Source organism: Otolemur garnettii, unplaced genomic scaffold (genome assembly GCF_000181295.1).
Source record: "Otolemur garnettii isolate 467f Iridium unplaced genomic scaffold, OtoGar3 scaffold00003, whole genome shotgun sequence".
Classification (NCBI taxonomy): Eukaryota; Metazoa; Chordata; class Mammalia; order Primates; family Galagidae; genus Otolemur; species Otolemur garnettii.
Window position 1 is genome coordinate 4,128,175 of NW_003852398.1, and position 12,523 is coordinate 4,140,697.

The following is a 12,523-nucleotide window of genomic DNA, read 5'->3' on the forward strand; positions in this document are numbered from 1 at the left end:
GGGCTGGGGATTCGAACCCGCCACCTTAGGTGTACGTGGCTGGCGCCTTAGCCGGTTGAGCCATAGGCGCCGAGCCCAGGGTAAGAATTTAATGGAGTAAAATTCCCCCTGCTTGAGCTGTGTCCCATAAATTTTGATATGGTGTATTTTCATTTTACTCACTGTGAAATATTTTCTAATTTCTCTTGTAATTTCTTAGACCAATTGGTTATTCAGAATTGTGGTATTTAATTCCAAAAATCTGATGCTTTTTTTTAAAAGGATATTTTATTGTTAATTAATTTCTCATTTAATTCCACACGGTCAAAAGACAGACACTGTAAAATTTCAGTCCTTTGAAATTGGAACTCACTCTATCATCCAGCATATAGATTATCTTGATTATTAGCATGTGGTAGTACATGCCTACAGTCCCAGGAACTTGGGAGGCTGAGGCAGGGTATCACTTGAGGTGAGGAGTTTGCAACTGCAATGAGCTACGATGACCACTGCACTCTAGCCTGGGCAATAGAGCAAGACCCTGTGTCAAAAAAAGGGATAAGGGACTCAGGAGGCAACCAGAAAAATAAACTTCCACTGGCAAATAATGGTTTCATTTGAAAGTTGACAAAGATGTTAATTACACTGGATTATAATATGTCAAATACATTTAAGTATATAAGACCATAATGAAACTAACATAAAACAAAAATCACTGTTTAACATTTGAAGATGGAGGGGTATCAGTTCATTATTTTGAAAATTGATGAAGTGAAAACTACATATATATTCCAAAAATTTTTTTTTTTTGAGACAGAGTCTCATTATGTCACACTCAGTAGAATGCCATGGTATCACAGCTCACAGCAACCTCAAACTCTTGGGCTTAAGCAACTCACTTGCCTCAGCCTCCTAAGTAGCTGGGACTACAGGTGCCCACCACAACACCCAACTATTTTTGGTTGCAGTTGTCACTGTTGATTAGCAGGCCTGGGCCAGGCTGGAACCTACCAGCCTCAGTGTATGTGGCCACGCCCTACTCACTGAGCTATGAGCACTGAGCCCCTAACTTCCTTTTGTGAATTATTTTTTACTTATTTGGATAACCAAATAGTTGATGAAGTAAATCTCTGCTCATGGATGTACTGGAGCTAGTGAATGAACAAGAAATTACAGAAATACAGTATCAACAATGACTGCTAACAATACAAGGAAAAATCAGACACTATGTACCGCCTGATGGAAGCACTCACCACTGCTAAGGAAGGAGACTTGTCCAAAAAGTTTAACTTTTTTGATCTGATCTAGCCTCTAGATAGGACTACCAATTCACAGGAAATACAGAAGAATGTGCTAAACAATACCATGAATACGCAATTAACAAGATCAGACTCTGGAAAACTATAGGATAAACCAAACCCACTTTTTCTATTAAAATTCCCAAAGAAAGAGAAAGATACACAGAAGCCCATAAGAGACACATTCATCAAGTGCTATGTGTGGTCTTCATGCAGGTCTCAATTCAAACAAACTATAAAATAAATGAAATAATCAAGCAATTTTAAATAACACAGGATTATTTGATGATATAAAGCAATTAACTGGGCGGCGCCTGTGGCTCAGTGAGTAGGGCACAGGTCCCATATACCAAGGGTGGCAGGTTCAAACCCAGCCCTGGCCAAACTGCAACAAAAAACAGCCAGGCACTGTGGCAGGTGCCTGTGGTTCCAGCTACTCAGGAGGCTGAGGCAAGAGAATCACCTAAGCCCAAGAGCTGGAGGTTGCTATGAGCTGTGACATCGTGGCACTCTACCGAGGGCGAAGAGTGAGACTGTCTCTAAAAAAAAAAAAAAATTAACTGTGTAACTGTCCTGTGCATAACAGTATTGTGGTTACACATGAAAAAAGTGAATACATTTTAGAAACACATATTGTATTGGAATATTTATAGATGAAATTATATGTCTGGGAGTCCTAAATAATCTATTCTAGGGTGAGGGAGAAGGTGTGCAGATGAAACAAGATTGGCCATGAGTTAATAATTTTTAAAGGTAGGTGATAGGCAAATGAAGGTTCACTATCCTAGCCTCTATTCTTTTGTAAAGAGACTATAGCAGGTTTTAAAAAGTCAAAAACAGAATGAACATGATGGCCCAGGTCTGAAATCCTAGCTCTTTGGGAAACTGAGGTAGGAGGATTGCTTGGGGCCAGGAGACAAGACCAGTTTCTATAAAAAATTTAAAAATTTGCCAGCCATGGTGGTGCACGCCTGTAGTCCTAGCTACCCAGGAGGCTGAGACAGGATTGCTGAGTTCAGGAGTTCAAGATTACTGTGAGCTGTAATTGTGCCACTGCACTCCAGCCTGGGTGACAGAGACTTTGTCTCTAAAATAAATAAATAACCAAAAACTAAACATTTAAGAAAGAAATACATGCTATGGTAAAAAGAGGCCCTGAAACCAACCAGCTTTTTGGTTTGGAAACCAAAATGGAGATTACATCCTGTGCCTAACCTGGTTCTAGAGTCAGGACCCAAAAAGGCCAGTGAGAAAGGCTGTGCTCAGGGCAGCACCTGTGGCTCAAAGAGTAGGGCTCCGGCTCCAAATACCGGGAGTGGTGGGTTCAAGCCCGGCCCTGAGCAAAACTGCAAAAAAAAAAAAAAAAAAATGTGCTCAGTTTTGGGTTTTCTAATTCCTAGATGTGTAAGGCGGAGCTCTCCTGGGATATGTAGGTCCTTGTGTGGATGGGCAACATTGGGGGTGCTGAAGGGTAAGGGGGAGGGATCTGTTTGAGAAGCAAATAAAGGAGTGGTGAGGGGAGTAACTGGGCCTCTCTGGGTCTTAGTTTATTGTCTGTTTATCCCACTACAGAGGACAGGGAGGTTGTCTATTTTATTCATTCATTGCTGCACATCCAGTATCCAGATCCAGTGCCTGGTATTCGTAGACTCTAAACACATGATGTTAAGTGAATGAACTCTAATAGGCCCAATGCAACACCAGCCCTGTAAGCAAATCCTACTTACAAATGACAGAATTCTTTGAATTAAAATAATTTATTTTTAAAAATTGCTGATAATGGGGCCGGGAGTAGTGGCTCACACCTGTAATCCCAACACTTGGGAGGCCACGCTGGGTGGGCTCCTGAGTGAGCTCACAGGTTCAAGATCAGCCTGAGCAAGAGTGAAGACCTGGTCTCTAAAAGTAGCTGGGCATTGTGGTAGGTGCCTGTAGTCCCAGCTACTTAGGAGGCTGAGGCAAGAGGATCACTTGAACCCAAGAGTTTGAGGTTGCTGTGAGCTATGACACCATAGAACTATACTGAGGGTGACAAAGTGAGACTCTTGTCTTAAAAAAAAAAAATTGCTGATAATATTTCTTTACATTTTTATTGTCTGCTGTTACAAGTTTTCACACACAGCATCACAGCATCTCATTTAAAACTCACAAAACCAGCTGGGTGTGGTGGCTCATGCCTGTAATCCTAGCATCCTGGGAGGCTAAAGGAGGTGGGTTCCTTGAGCTCAGGAGTTCTAAGACCAGCCTGAACAAGAATGAACCCCTGTCTCTATTAAAAATAGAAAAACTAGTTGGGCGTTGTGGCAGGCACCTATAGTCCCAGCTACTCTGGAGGTGAAGCTAGAGGATCGCCTGAGCCCAGGAGACTTGAGGTTGCTGTGAGCTACAATGACACCACGGCACTCTACCTAGGGGGAAAGAATGAGACTTTGTCTCAAGAAAGAAAATAAAAAGCCCCCAAACCCTCCAAAGTCACAAAACCACCCTACAGTGTGTAATCAGGCTAAGTGTTCTTTTTTTAAAAAAACAGAGTATCCCTCTCTCATAGCTCATAGCAATCTCAAACTCCTTAGCTCAAGTGATCCTCCTGCCTCAACCTCCCTAGTAGCTGGGACTACAGACATGGGTCACAATGCTCAGTTAATTTTTCTATTTTTAATAGAGACACTCTTGCTCAGGCTGGTCTGGAACTCCTGGGTTCACTCAATCCTCCTGCCTTTACCTCCTATAGTGCTAGGATTATAGGCCTAAGCCACTGCTCCTGACCAGGCCAAGCATTCTGTAGGCAAGAAGAACCTAGGTCTCCTGACTCTTAGTCAATATTTCTTTTCTTATATCACTACGCTGGTAAGATACACAATTAGTCAAGTGCTAAAGACACTGTACATTTTCCAAGAAGCAACTGTACCTTTACAATACAATTCTGAATTTCTAATTTCCCCTGAAGATGTGAGTTTTGTGACTCTGGGTAAGGTACAGATGAGACGAGGAGAAAGCATACAATAGTCACTTAATAGGATTGTACCTACATATGTTTAAGAGATAAAAGTAATCTTGTGCTTTCAAAAAGAAGCACTTATAAATATTTTCCTTTGCTAAACTGGTAACAGAAACTAGAATCTACTGAAAGAAACTGATTTATACAGAGCTCAAACAAGTTGCTCCCCATGGAACAAACCTTAAACAAGAACAAACTGGCAAAGAAAAAAACTGCCACAACAGAGGGCAATTTAAAAGTCCATGAATGCATTTCAAAACATGACTTTGTTTAGGAAAGCCAAAGTCTTTTTGGGTGTGCCTTACTTCAAAAGGGATACTTTTAAGAAAACATAACTACTGCCAAACAGAAGTTTCCTTTGAATTTCAACATTTTTTTACAGAATCTCATTCTTCTAAGCATAAGAAGGTATGCAAAATATCTGGGGTCTGAATTCCACCCATATTTTTCATGCAGATATCTTGCTAAACAGGATATATGATCAGCTTTCAAAGAAAGAAAAGAGAACAATTTCTTTTTTTTTTTTTGAGACAGAGCCTCAAGCTGTCCTCCTGGGTAGAGTGCCGTGGCATCACAGCTCACAGCAAACTCCAACTCCTGGGCTCAAGTGAGTCTCTGCCTCAGCCTCCCAAGTAGCTGGGACCACAGGTGCCCGCCACAACGCCCCGCTATTTTTTGGTTGCAGCCGTCACTGTTGTTTGGTGGGCTGGGCTGGATTCGAACCTGCCACCTTAGGTGTATGTGGCTGGCGCCTTAGCCACTTGAGCCATAGGCGCGGAGCCAACAATTTCATAAACTCAATACTACCTAGCTCATTTTCCCATAAAATGGCTCCAGAAGCATTTAATGTTAGAACACTGTGTATGACCTTTATTTATACTGATTCGCTGTCAATGGAACATTGACCAGCACTTGGAAACAAAGGAAAAAATGGACTAAAGTCTAGACAGCAAAGCGTAAGTGCTCACGGATAGTTTTCAATTAAGTTACTAAGATTCAAAGTGAAGTCATGTCTAACCAAGTCCAATTATTCATTCACTTGAAAAATGAAACTAAGAGGCAAGAGACTGATGCAAAAGGATTTTGGTATGTCTGTTTTAAAGAGACTATCGTGAAAACTAACCATGTTTCAAAGACTATGTAGAAGAATTAGAAAGTCACACAAAGTAATTTTTTCCTGTTTTGGTTTAATCTCAAGTAAGTCATTCCTCTGTGCAATTATTTTCTTTCTAAAAATACCACCACCAGGCCAGGTGCAGTAGTTCAGGGCTATAATCCTAGCATTTTGGGAGGTCATGGTGGGAAGACAGCTTAAGGCCAAGAGGTCCAGAACAGTCTGAGCAACAGTGCCTGGTCTACAAAAAAAAATAGATACATTAGCTAGATGTGATGGTACGTGCCTGTGGTCTCAGCTGTGGTCCCAGCTATTCAGGAGACTGAGACAAGAGGTCTGCTTGAGCTCAAGGTATTTGATTTACAGAGAGCTGTGACGATGCCACTGCACTCTAGCCTAGGAGACAGAGCAAGATCCTGTCTCAAAAAACAACACAAAATAAAAAAAAATAATTAGCACCAAAAACCTTCTGTTCACATTGCAGAGAACTTCAAAGCAATAAAAACAAAGGCCTTTTCAATCACAAGACTAACCCTTGGCACCCACACTGATAAAGAGCTTCTTCATTCCAATTTCTTCTATAGGCAATTTCAACAGGACGAGGTGATGTTTAATATACTGCATTAAAATGTTTTGTTCTTGGCAATACATGTTTTTGCTCTCATTTACTTTTTAGAGCTAAACACAGCTAGTATAAGGATTTCTTCCACATACTACCTGTCAGACTTCCACTCTAGAGGCTATCACCTGAAATAGCCTCTTTTATTGCCCTAACCAGGAATAAAAAGACTAAAGCACATTTGACAAAGTTCCATCACCTGAACCTTCCATGCTCAAGCAGTCAAATGACATTATCATCCCTCAGTATAACTTTTATAATGCAGAACTCATCTTTAAATACCTAAAATTGTAATCAACAAGTGACCAGGTATTACCTACCCAAGGAAAGAAATCATTATATCAAAATAATACCTGTAGTCATATACTTACAAAATAATACCTGTAGCCATATGTTTACTACAGCACAATTTATAATCACAAAGATATGGAACCAACTTAAATGCCCTTAAACTGAGGAATGGATAAAGCAAATGTGGTATACAAACATCATGGAATACTACTGAGCCATAAACAGGATGAAATAATGTCTCTTGCAGCAAATTGGATGAAAGTTGAGGCCATTAGCCTAAGTGAAGCAATGGAAGACCAAATACCACTCATTCTTACTTATAAGTGGGAGCTAATATATCCAGGGGCATATAGAGTCATAAAATGGACATTGGAGATTCAGAAGAAGGGGATGGAGAGAGGGAAGAAAAACTAATTATGAGGTGTGATGTATACTACTTGAGTGATGGGTACACTAAAAACCTAGATATTGGCTTGGTGCCCACTGCACAGCGGTTACAGCGCCAGCCACATGCACAGAAGATGGCGGGTTCAAACCTGGTGCAGACCAGCTAAACAACAATGACAACTGCAACAAAAAAATAGCCAGGCGTTGTGGCAGGCGTCCATAGTCCCAGCTACTTGGGAGTCTGAGGCAAGAGAATCGCTTAAGCCCAAGAGTTTCAGGTTGCTGTGAACTGAGATGCCACAGCACTCTACCCAGGGTGACATAGTGAGACTCTGTCTCAAAAAAAATAAAATACCCCAGATATCACCTCTGTACAACTTATCCATGTAACCAAAAACCACTTATACCCCCTCAATCTATCAAAATATAAACTACAAAAAAAAAAAAAAGACCAAATGATTTGCAAATAGCCAAAATTCATGGTAATAACTCTTGGTCAGGGACAGATTTTGATGTATGCCAAGAACTGGAATTTGGTTCCAGAATGGACTGTAACTGCTGCTTCCTACCTCATAGGTACTAAACAGCACTTGGGCCAACACCAATGCTTCTCATGTCACTGAAGTCTCAGGAAGATAGAAAGCTTTCTTCACGAAAACAGAATCACTGGTTCTAAACTCTAAAAAGGAATCCCAAAAGGGTTAATTTTATGGTATGTGACCTGTATCTTGGCTTAAAAAAAAGAAACTCTTTGGTCATTGAGTACTATGAAGTGGTTATTTTCTCCATGGTAGACAGGAGTTGAAAGCATCTTTAAAATATAGACATGTGCCACATAATTACACAAGGGTCAACAACAGATAGCATATAGGATCATTTATGGGACCATCATATGATAAGGTGGTCCCATAAGATTTTAACACTATTTTTACTGTATGTTTTTGTTTGGCTATACAAATATTTATTACTGCATAACAGTTGTCTACAATGGTCAGGACAATAGGATGCTGTAAAGGTTTGTGGCCTAGAAGCAACAGGCTACACCACATAGCCTAAGTGTACACAATAGGTTATATTATCCATGATGTTGACACAATGATGAAATTGCCTAATAACACATTTCTCAGAATGTTTATCTGTCATTAAATAACATATGATTGTACTTTAACTACAGTCCTGCCATTTCAGGTACTCATGAGGATGAAGAGCAGTATTCAAAAAATGTATATTCAGAAAATAAATTACCAGCCAGGAGAGGTGGCTCACAGGCTGAGACAGGTGGATCGCTTGAACTCAGGAGTTCAAGACCAGCCTGAGCAAGAGACATCCCATTTCTACTAAAAATAGAAAAAGTTAGCTAGGCGTCTATAGCTCAGTGGTTAGGGTGCTGGCTACATACACCAGGCCAGCGGGTTTGAACCAGGCCTGGGACTGCTAAACAACGACAACTGCAACTACAACAACAAAATAGCTGGGCAATCTGGTGGGTGCCTGAAGTCCCACTACTTGGGAGGCTGAGGCAAAAGGATAACTTGAGCCCAAGAGTTTGCGGTTGCTGTGAGCTATGATACCACAGTCTACCAAGGGCAACATAGTGAGACTGTCTCAAAAAAAAAAAAAAGTAGCTGGGCATTGTGGCAGGCACCCGTAGTCCCAGATATACCCCAGAGGCTGAGGCAGAAGAATTGCTTAAGCCCAAGACTTTGAGGTTGCTGTGAGCTATGACACCATGGCACTACTCTACCCAGGGCAACAGAGATTCTGTCTCAAAATTAAATAAATAAAAGAAATAAATTATCTTATATATCCCCAAAACAGTTTTCATTCAATAACTTATATTGAAAGAAACTATCTAATCAATTCAAATACATGCTAATTATTACACTTTGATATAGTTTATAATGAATTGTTGAAAAGATTATCCTTACATTACCTGATTATAATTCTAGCTCAACTCTATTCAGATAAACCAAAGTCATAATAAAGAATGCTTTTTTAGCTTCATAGTGAAGTATTTAAGTGAAATGAGTAGAATTAAATAATTCAGAATACCAAATACATAAAGTAGTACAATTATAACTTTCAACTAATTATAAGCTTGAAATTCATGCCATTCACACTTGTATTCCCTGAAGGATAGAGCTTTTGTATAGCTCTATGTAAATATACTGAATATAAGAAATGTGAGGCATTTTCTATTTTAGGATGCTATTTCTAGATAATACATGAAGAACAAATACCAGTAAGTCAAATGTATAAATTGCACTAATTATAAATACCAAGAAAAACTGATTATTTTAGAAAAAAACTACTCAAAAGAGAAAATCTACTTACAAGAGATAACAGCAAACTGAACAGGTCACCAACATGGTGATGATGACTCTGAAAAAGAAAAAGCAAATGTCATTAGATAACTAACAAAACATGCAGACACTGCAGAATGATTTAAGTCTCCTGTTCAAATTATCAAACTGGCACATAGAATACATCAAGGAAGTGGAAGGAAATGGATCTGAATCTGTTCAAACAACCAGTACATTGCAGTGTGCCCCAGGCTTCACGAGTAGAAACTTAAGTATATAACTAAACATTTGTAATTAAAAGGATATGCACTAGAAACTTAAGTATGTAACTAAACATTTGTAATTAAAAGGATATATACTGATGCCACAACTTAAGAGGTCCAATCCAACCTCATCTGAAACTGAACAGAAAAGGCTACAGTGACACCTAAGTAACTACTCTATTAGGTAGTATTCTCGGTAATGAAATACCACTGCTCTTCTAAAAATGACTCTAGAATTGACCTCTTCCCACCTCCACTCTTATCTGAAAGTTAAACTTCTATCTTTGACCAGCAGAATTTCAGTATTTCTAAAACCAAGTTCATGATATTCTGTTCCCACTGGTCTTTCCAAACGCTCCTCTTTTAATCCACTCCTGAGAAGCAGCTTTGCCATTTGCAGCCATCCAGCACCCTAACCTACTGCATTTTGCCCATGCTTCCTCTGCACCCTCACAGTCACCAAAAACCATGTATTTATTCTTTGAAGTAACTCCCCCATTTGGATTTCCTCCTTCCCCTTCCCACTGTTACCAACAAAATTCACCAGGTTTGCGTGACAGATTCACAACTTTTCTTTCACCTTCTACCAGGACTACTCTCTCTAAAATACCCCTTTCAGTATATCATTCCCTGGCTTATGACCTTTCAATGGCACCCAATCACCTGGTTTCCAAAGAGGAAACCCCAGGAGACAGCAAGACTACCTCTTAGAACTTGGGAAGCAAATATTAGAACTCCTATTTTTATTTACATTTATTTTCAACTCATTCTTTAGAAGTTCTGTGTATTTTCTGTATTGGCACATTCATTCATTTAACAGATTTTCCCTGAATGTCCAGTATGTACCAGCCTCTGGGGAAAAAGCAGATAAAAACCCCTGCCTCATAAAGTTTGGAGACAAACAAGATAAAACAGTAAACAACCAAGGATTATCTATCTATCGTGAATTAGTATGCCAGATGGTCAATAACTGGTGATGGAGGAAAATAAAGCAGGAAAGGAAGACAGTATCTCCCCCAGTTTTAGATAAGAGATACAGGGAGTTGGAGGGTGTAGTGCAATTTTCAAGAGGATAAGCAAGAAAAGCTTTCTGAGGAGGTGGCACATGAGTGCAGACCTACAGAAGAAGGCAAGGGAGTGTTCCAGGCAAGGGAAGAGCAAACGCAAAGGCATGAGCTGATATAGTGTTCAAAGTGGAAGGAGGCGTGTGGCCAAGGCAAAGCAGAGGGAGCGGGCTCCTGACAAAGGCATGAAGTTTGGCCCCCATCCTCAATCCGTCTCACGCACTTGCTCCCCACATGATGCCCTCCACCATATCGCCACACTGTGAAAAGGCTTTCTTTAGATATGGCCCCTCAATCTCAGACTTCCCAGCCTCTAGAGCCATAAACCAAAATAATTTTTTAAAATAAATTATCCAGTCTTTATTTTATTTTTGAGACAGAGTCTCAAGCTATCACCCTGGGTAGAGTACCATGGCATCATAGCTCACAGCAACCTCTAACTCTTGGGCTCAAGCGATCCTCTTACCTCAGTTTTTCTATTTTTAGTAGAAACAGGGTCTCACTTTTGCTCAGGCTGGTCTCAAACTCATGAGCTCGTGCAATCTGTGAGCCACTGAGCCCAGCCTACGGTTACAATATATAAATAAATATGTGTGGGGATCGGTGCTAAGAAAATTATGACAGTTGCACAATGAACCCATTTGAAGGCCTACAGAATCAAGCCCAGCTCCTCACTTGTAATTCATTCCCTAAGCCTTTATCCCTGAAGGTAGGTGCCCTCACTGTCTCCTGGACACATACGTTGTGACTTTCAACCCAGGCTTTTGCTCACCTTTCTCCATTCTGTGCCCTAAACCGGAATCCCTTCCCTAGCTTCTCTCTTCTCCAAAAGACCACCTCAGAGAGCTAGAATGGCTGAGGCTCCTTTGTATTACCTGCTTAATATTAATAGTTTCAAACAATAAAAGCTCCCTTATTAATGTCAGCTCCTAATGTGCTTCTGCTCACAGGAGTGTCTAACCTATGGGCCATGAGCCACATGTAGGTTATTTTAAGAATTGTTTTGCTTATCTGTGGTGTCAGATATCTCGAAAAGTATGCTCAGACCTATTCTTTTGCTAATCAGCTTTCATTAGTGTTTGTGTATTTACTGTGTGGCCTGAAACACTCTTTTTTTTTTTTTTGAGACAAGAGTCTCACTACGTCCCCTGGATAGAGTGCCATGGTGTCACACAGCTCACAGCAACCTCAAATTCTTGGGCTTAAGCGATTCTCTTGCCTCAGCCTCCCAAGTAACTGAGGCTACAGGCGCTGGCGACAATGCCTGGGCTATTTTTTGTTGTTGTTGTTGCAGTGTCATTGTGTTTAACAGGCCTGGACTGGGCTCGAACCTACCAGCTTCAGTGTATGTGGCCAGCACCCTACTCACTGAGCTATGGGCGCTGAGCCAACCCTGCATTTTCTTTCAAATGGTTCAGCAAAATTATACACGCATAACACTCTATCATAAAGTAAATATGAATACATTAGTTATTACCTAGGTGGTAGTACTAAATAAGTACACGCTCATTCAACTACTCTTTCTACTTTTCTGCATGTCTGAAAATGCCCATGAATAAAGCAGAGCTGGCACACTCATCCCTGTGCTCTATCCCCTTTGCCTCCCGACATCTGCTGGGGGTGGGGAAGCGGCTGTGCAAACACTTAAAGCTTTTAGAGAATGTGTAGATCCCTACAGAGAACAGAAAGAAATCAAGAAAAACAAGAGGGCAGGGCCTGTAGCTCAAAGGGGTAGGGCGCCGGCCCCTTGCACTGGAGATGGTGGGTTCAAACCAGCCAGGCCAAAAAAAAAAAGAAAAGAAAAACAAGAAAGGTAAGGAAAGCTGTTTCCAGGCACAGGCCTGATTTTATCCAGCCCTTTTTCAATTGCAGAACACAATGAAAGAGCACAAGGTTTCCTTTAGATTTGGAAGAGTTTTCCCTCCTGCCTCACCAGGTTCTACAGCCTCCTAACTGAAAAGGGTAGGCAGCATGTGACCACAAACGGAGACTAGAGAATAGAGAAGTTCAGGCAGGTTTAATGAAAAGGACAGACGGGTGGCACCTGCGGCTCAAAGATATGGGCCCCATATGCCAGAGGTGGCGGGTTCAAACCCAGCCCCGGCCAAAAACTGCAAAAAAAAAAAAAAAGAAAAAAAGAAAAGGACAGACATGGCCTGGGCAGAGCCAAAAATGGCATCTGCACCAAAGGTGGTTGGAAACCCCCC

The 12,523-nt window shown here is 40.8% G+C and overlaps 1 protein-coding gene across 1 annotated transcript in view; it reads right to left on the bottom strand.

Moving 5' to 3' along the window:
- The window catches only part of ATP6V0E1 (ATPase H+ transporting V0 subunit e1), a 49,832-nt gene that overhangs the window by 30,333 nt on the left and 6,976 nt on the right, over window positions 1-12,523 (bottom strand). The window contains exon 2 of the mRNA XM_003781937.2: window positions 9,021-9,068. Coding sequence (XP_003781985.1) covers window positions 9,021-9,068 — 48 coding nt within the window. The remainder of the gene's footprint in view (window positions 1-9,020; window positions 9,069-12,523) is intronic.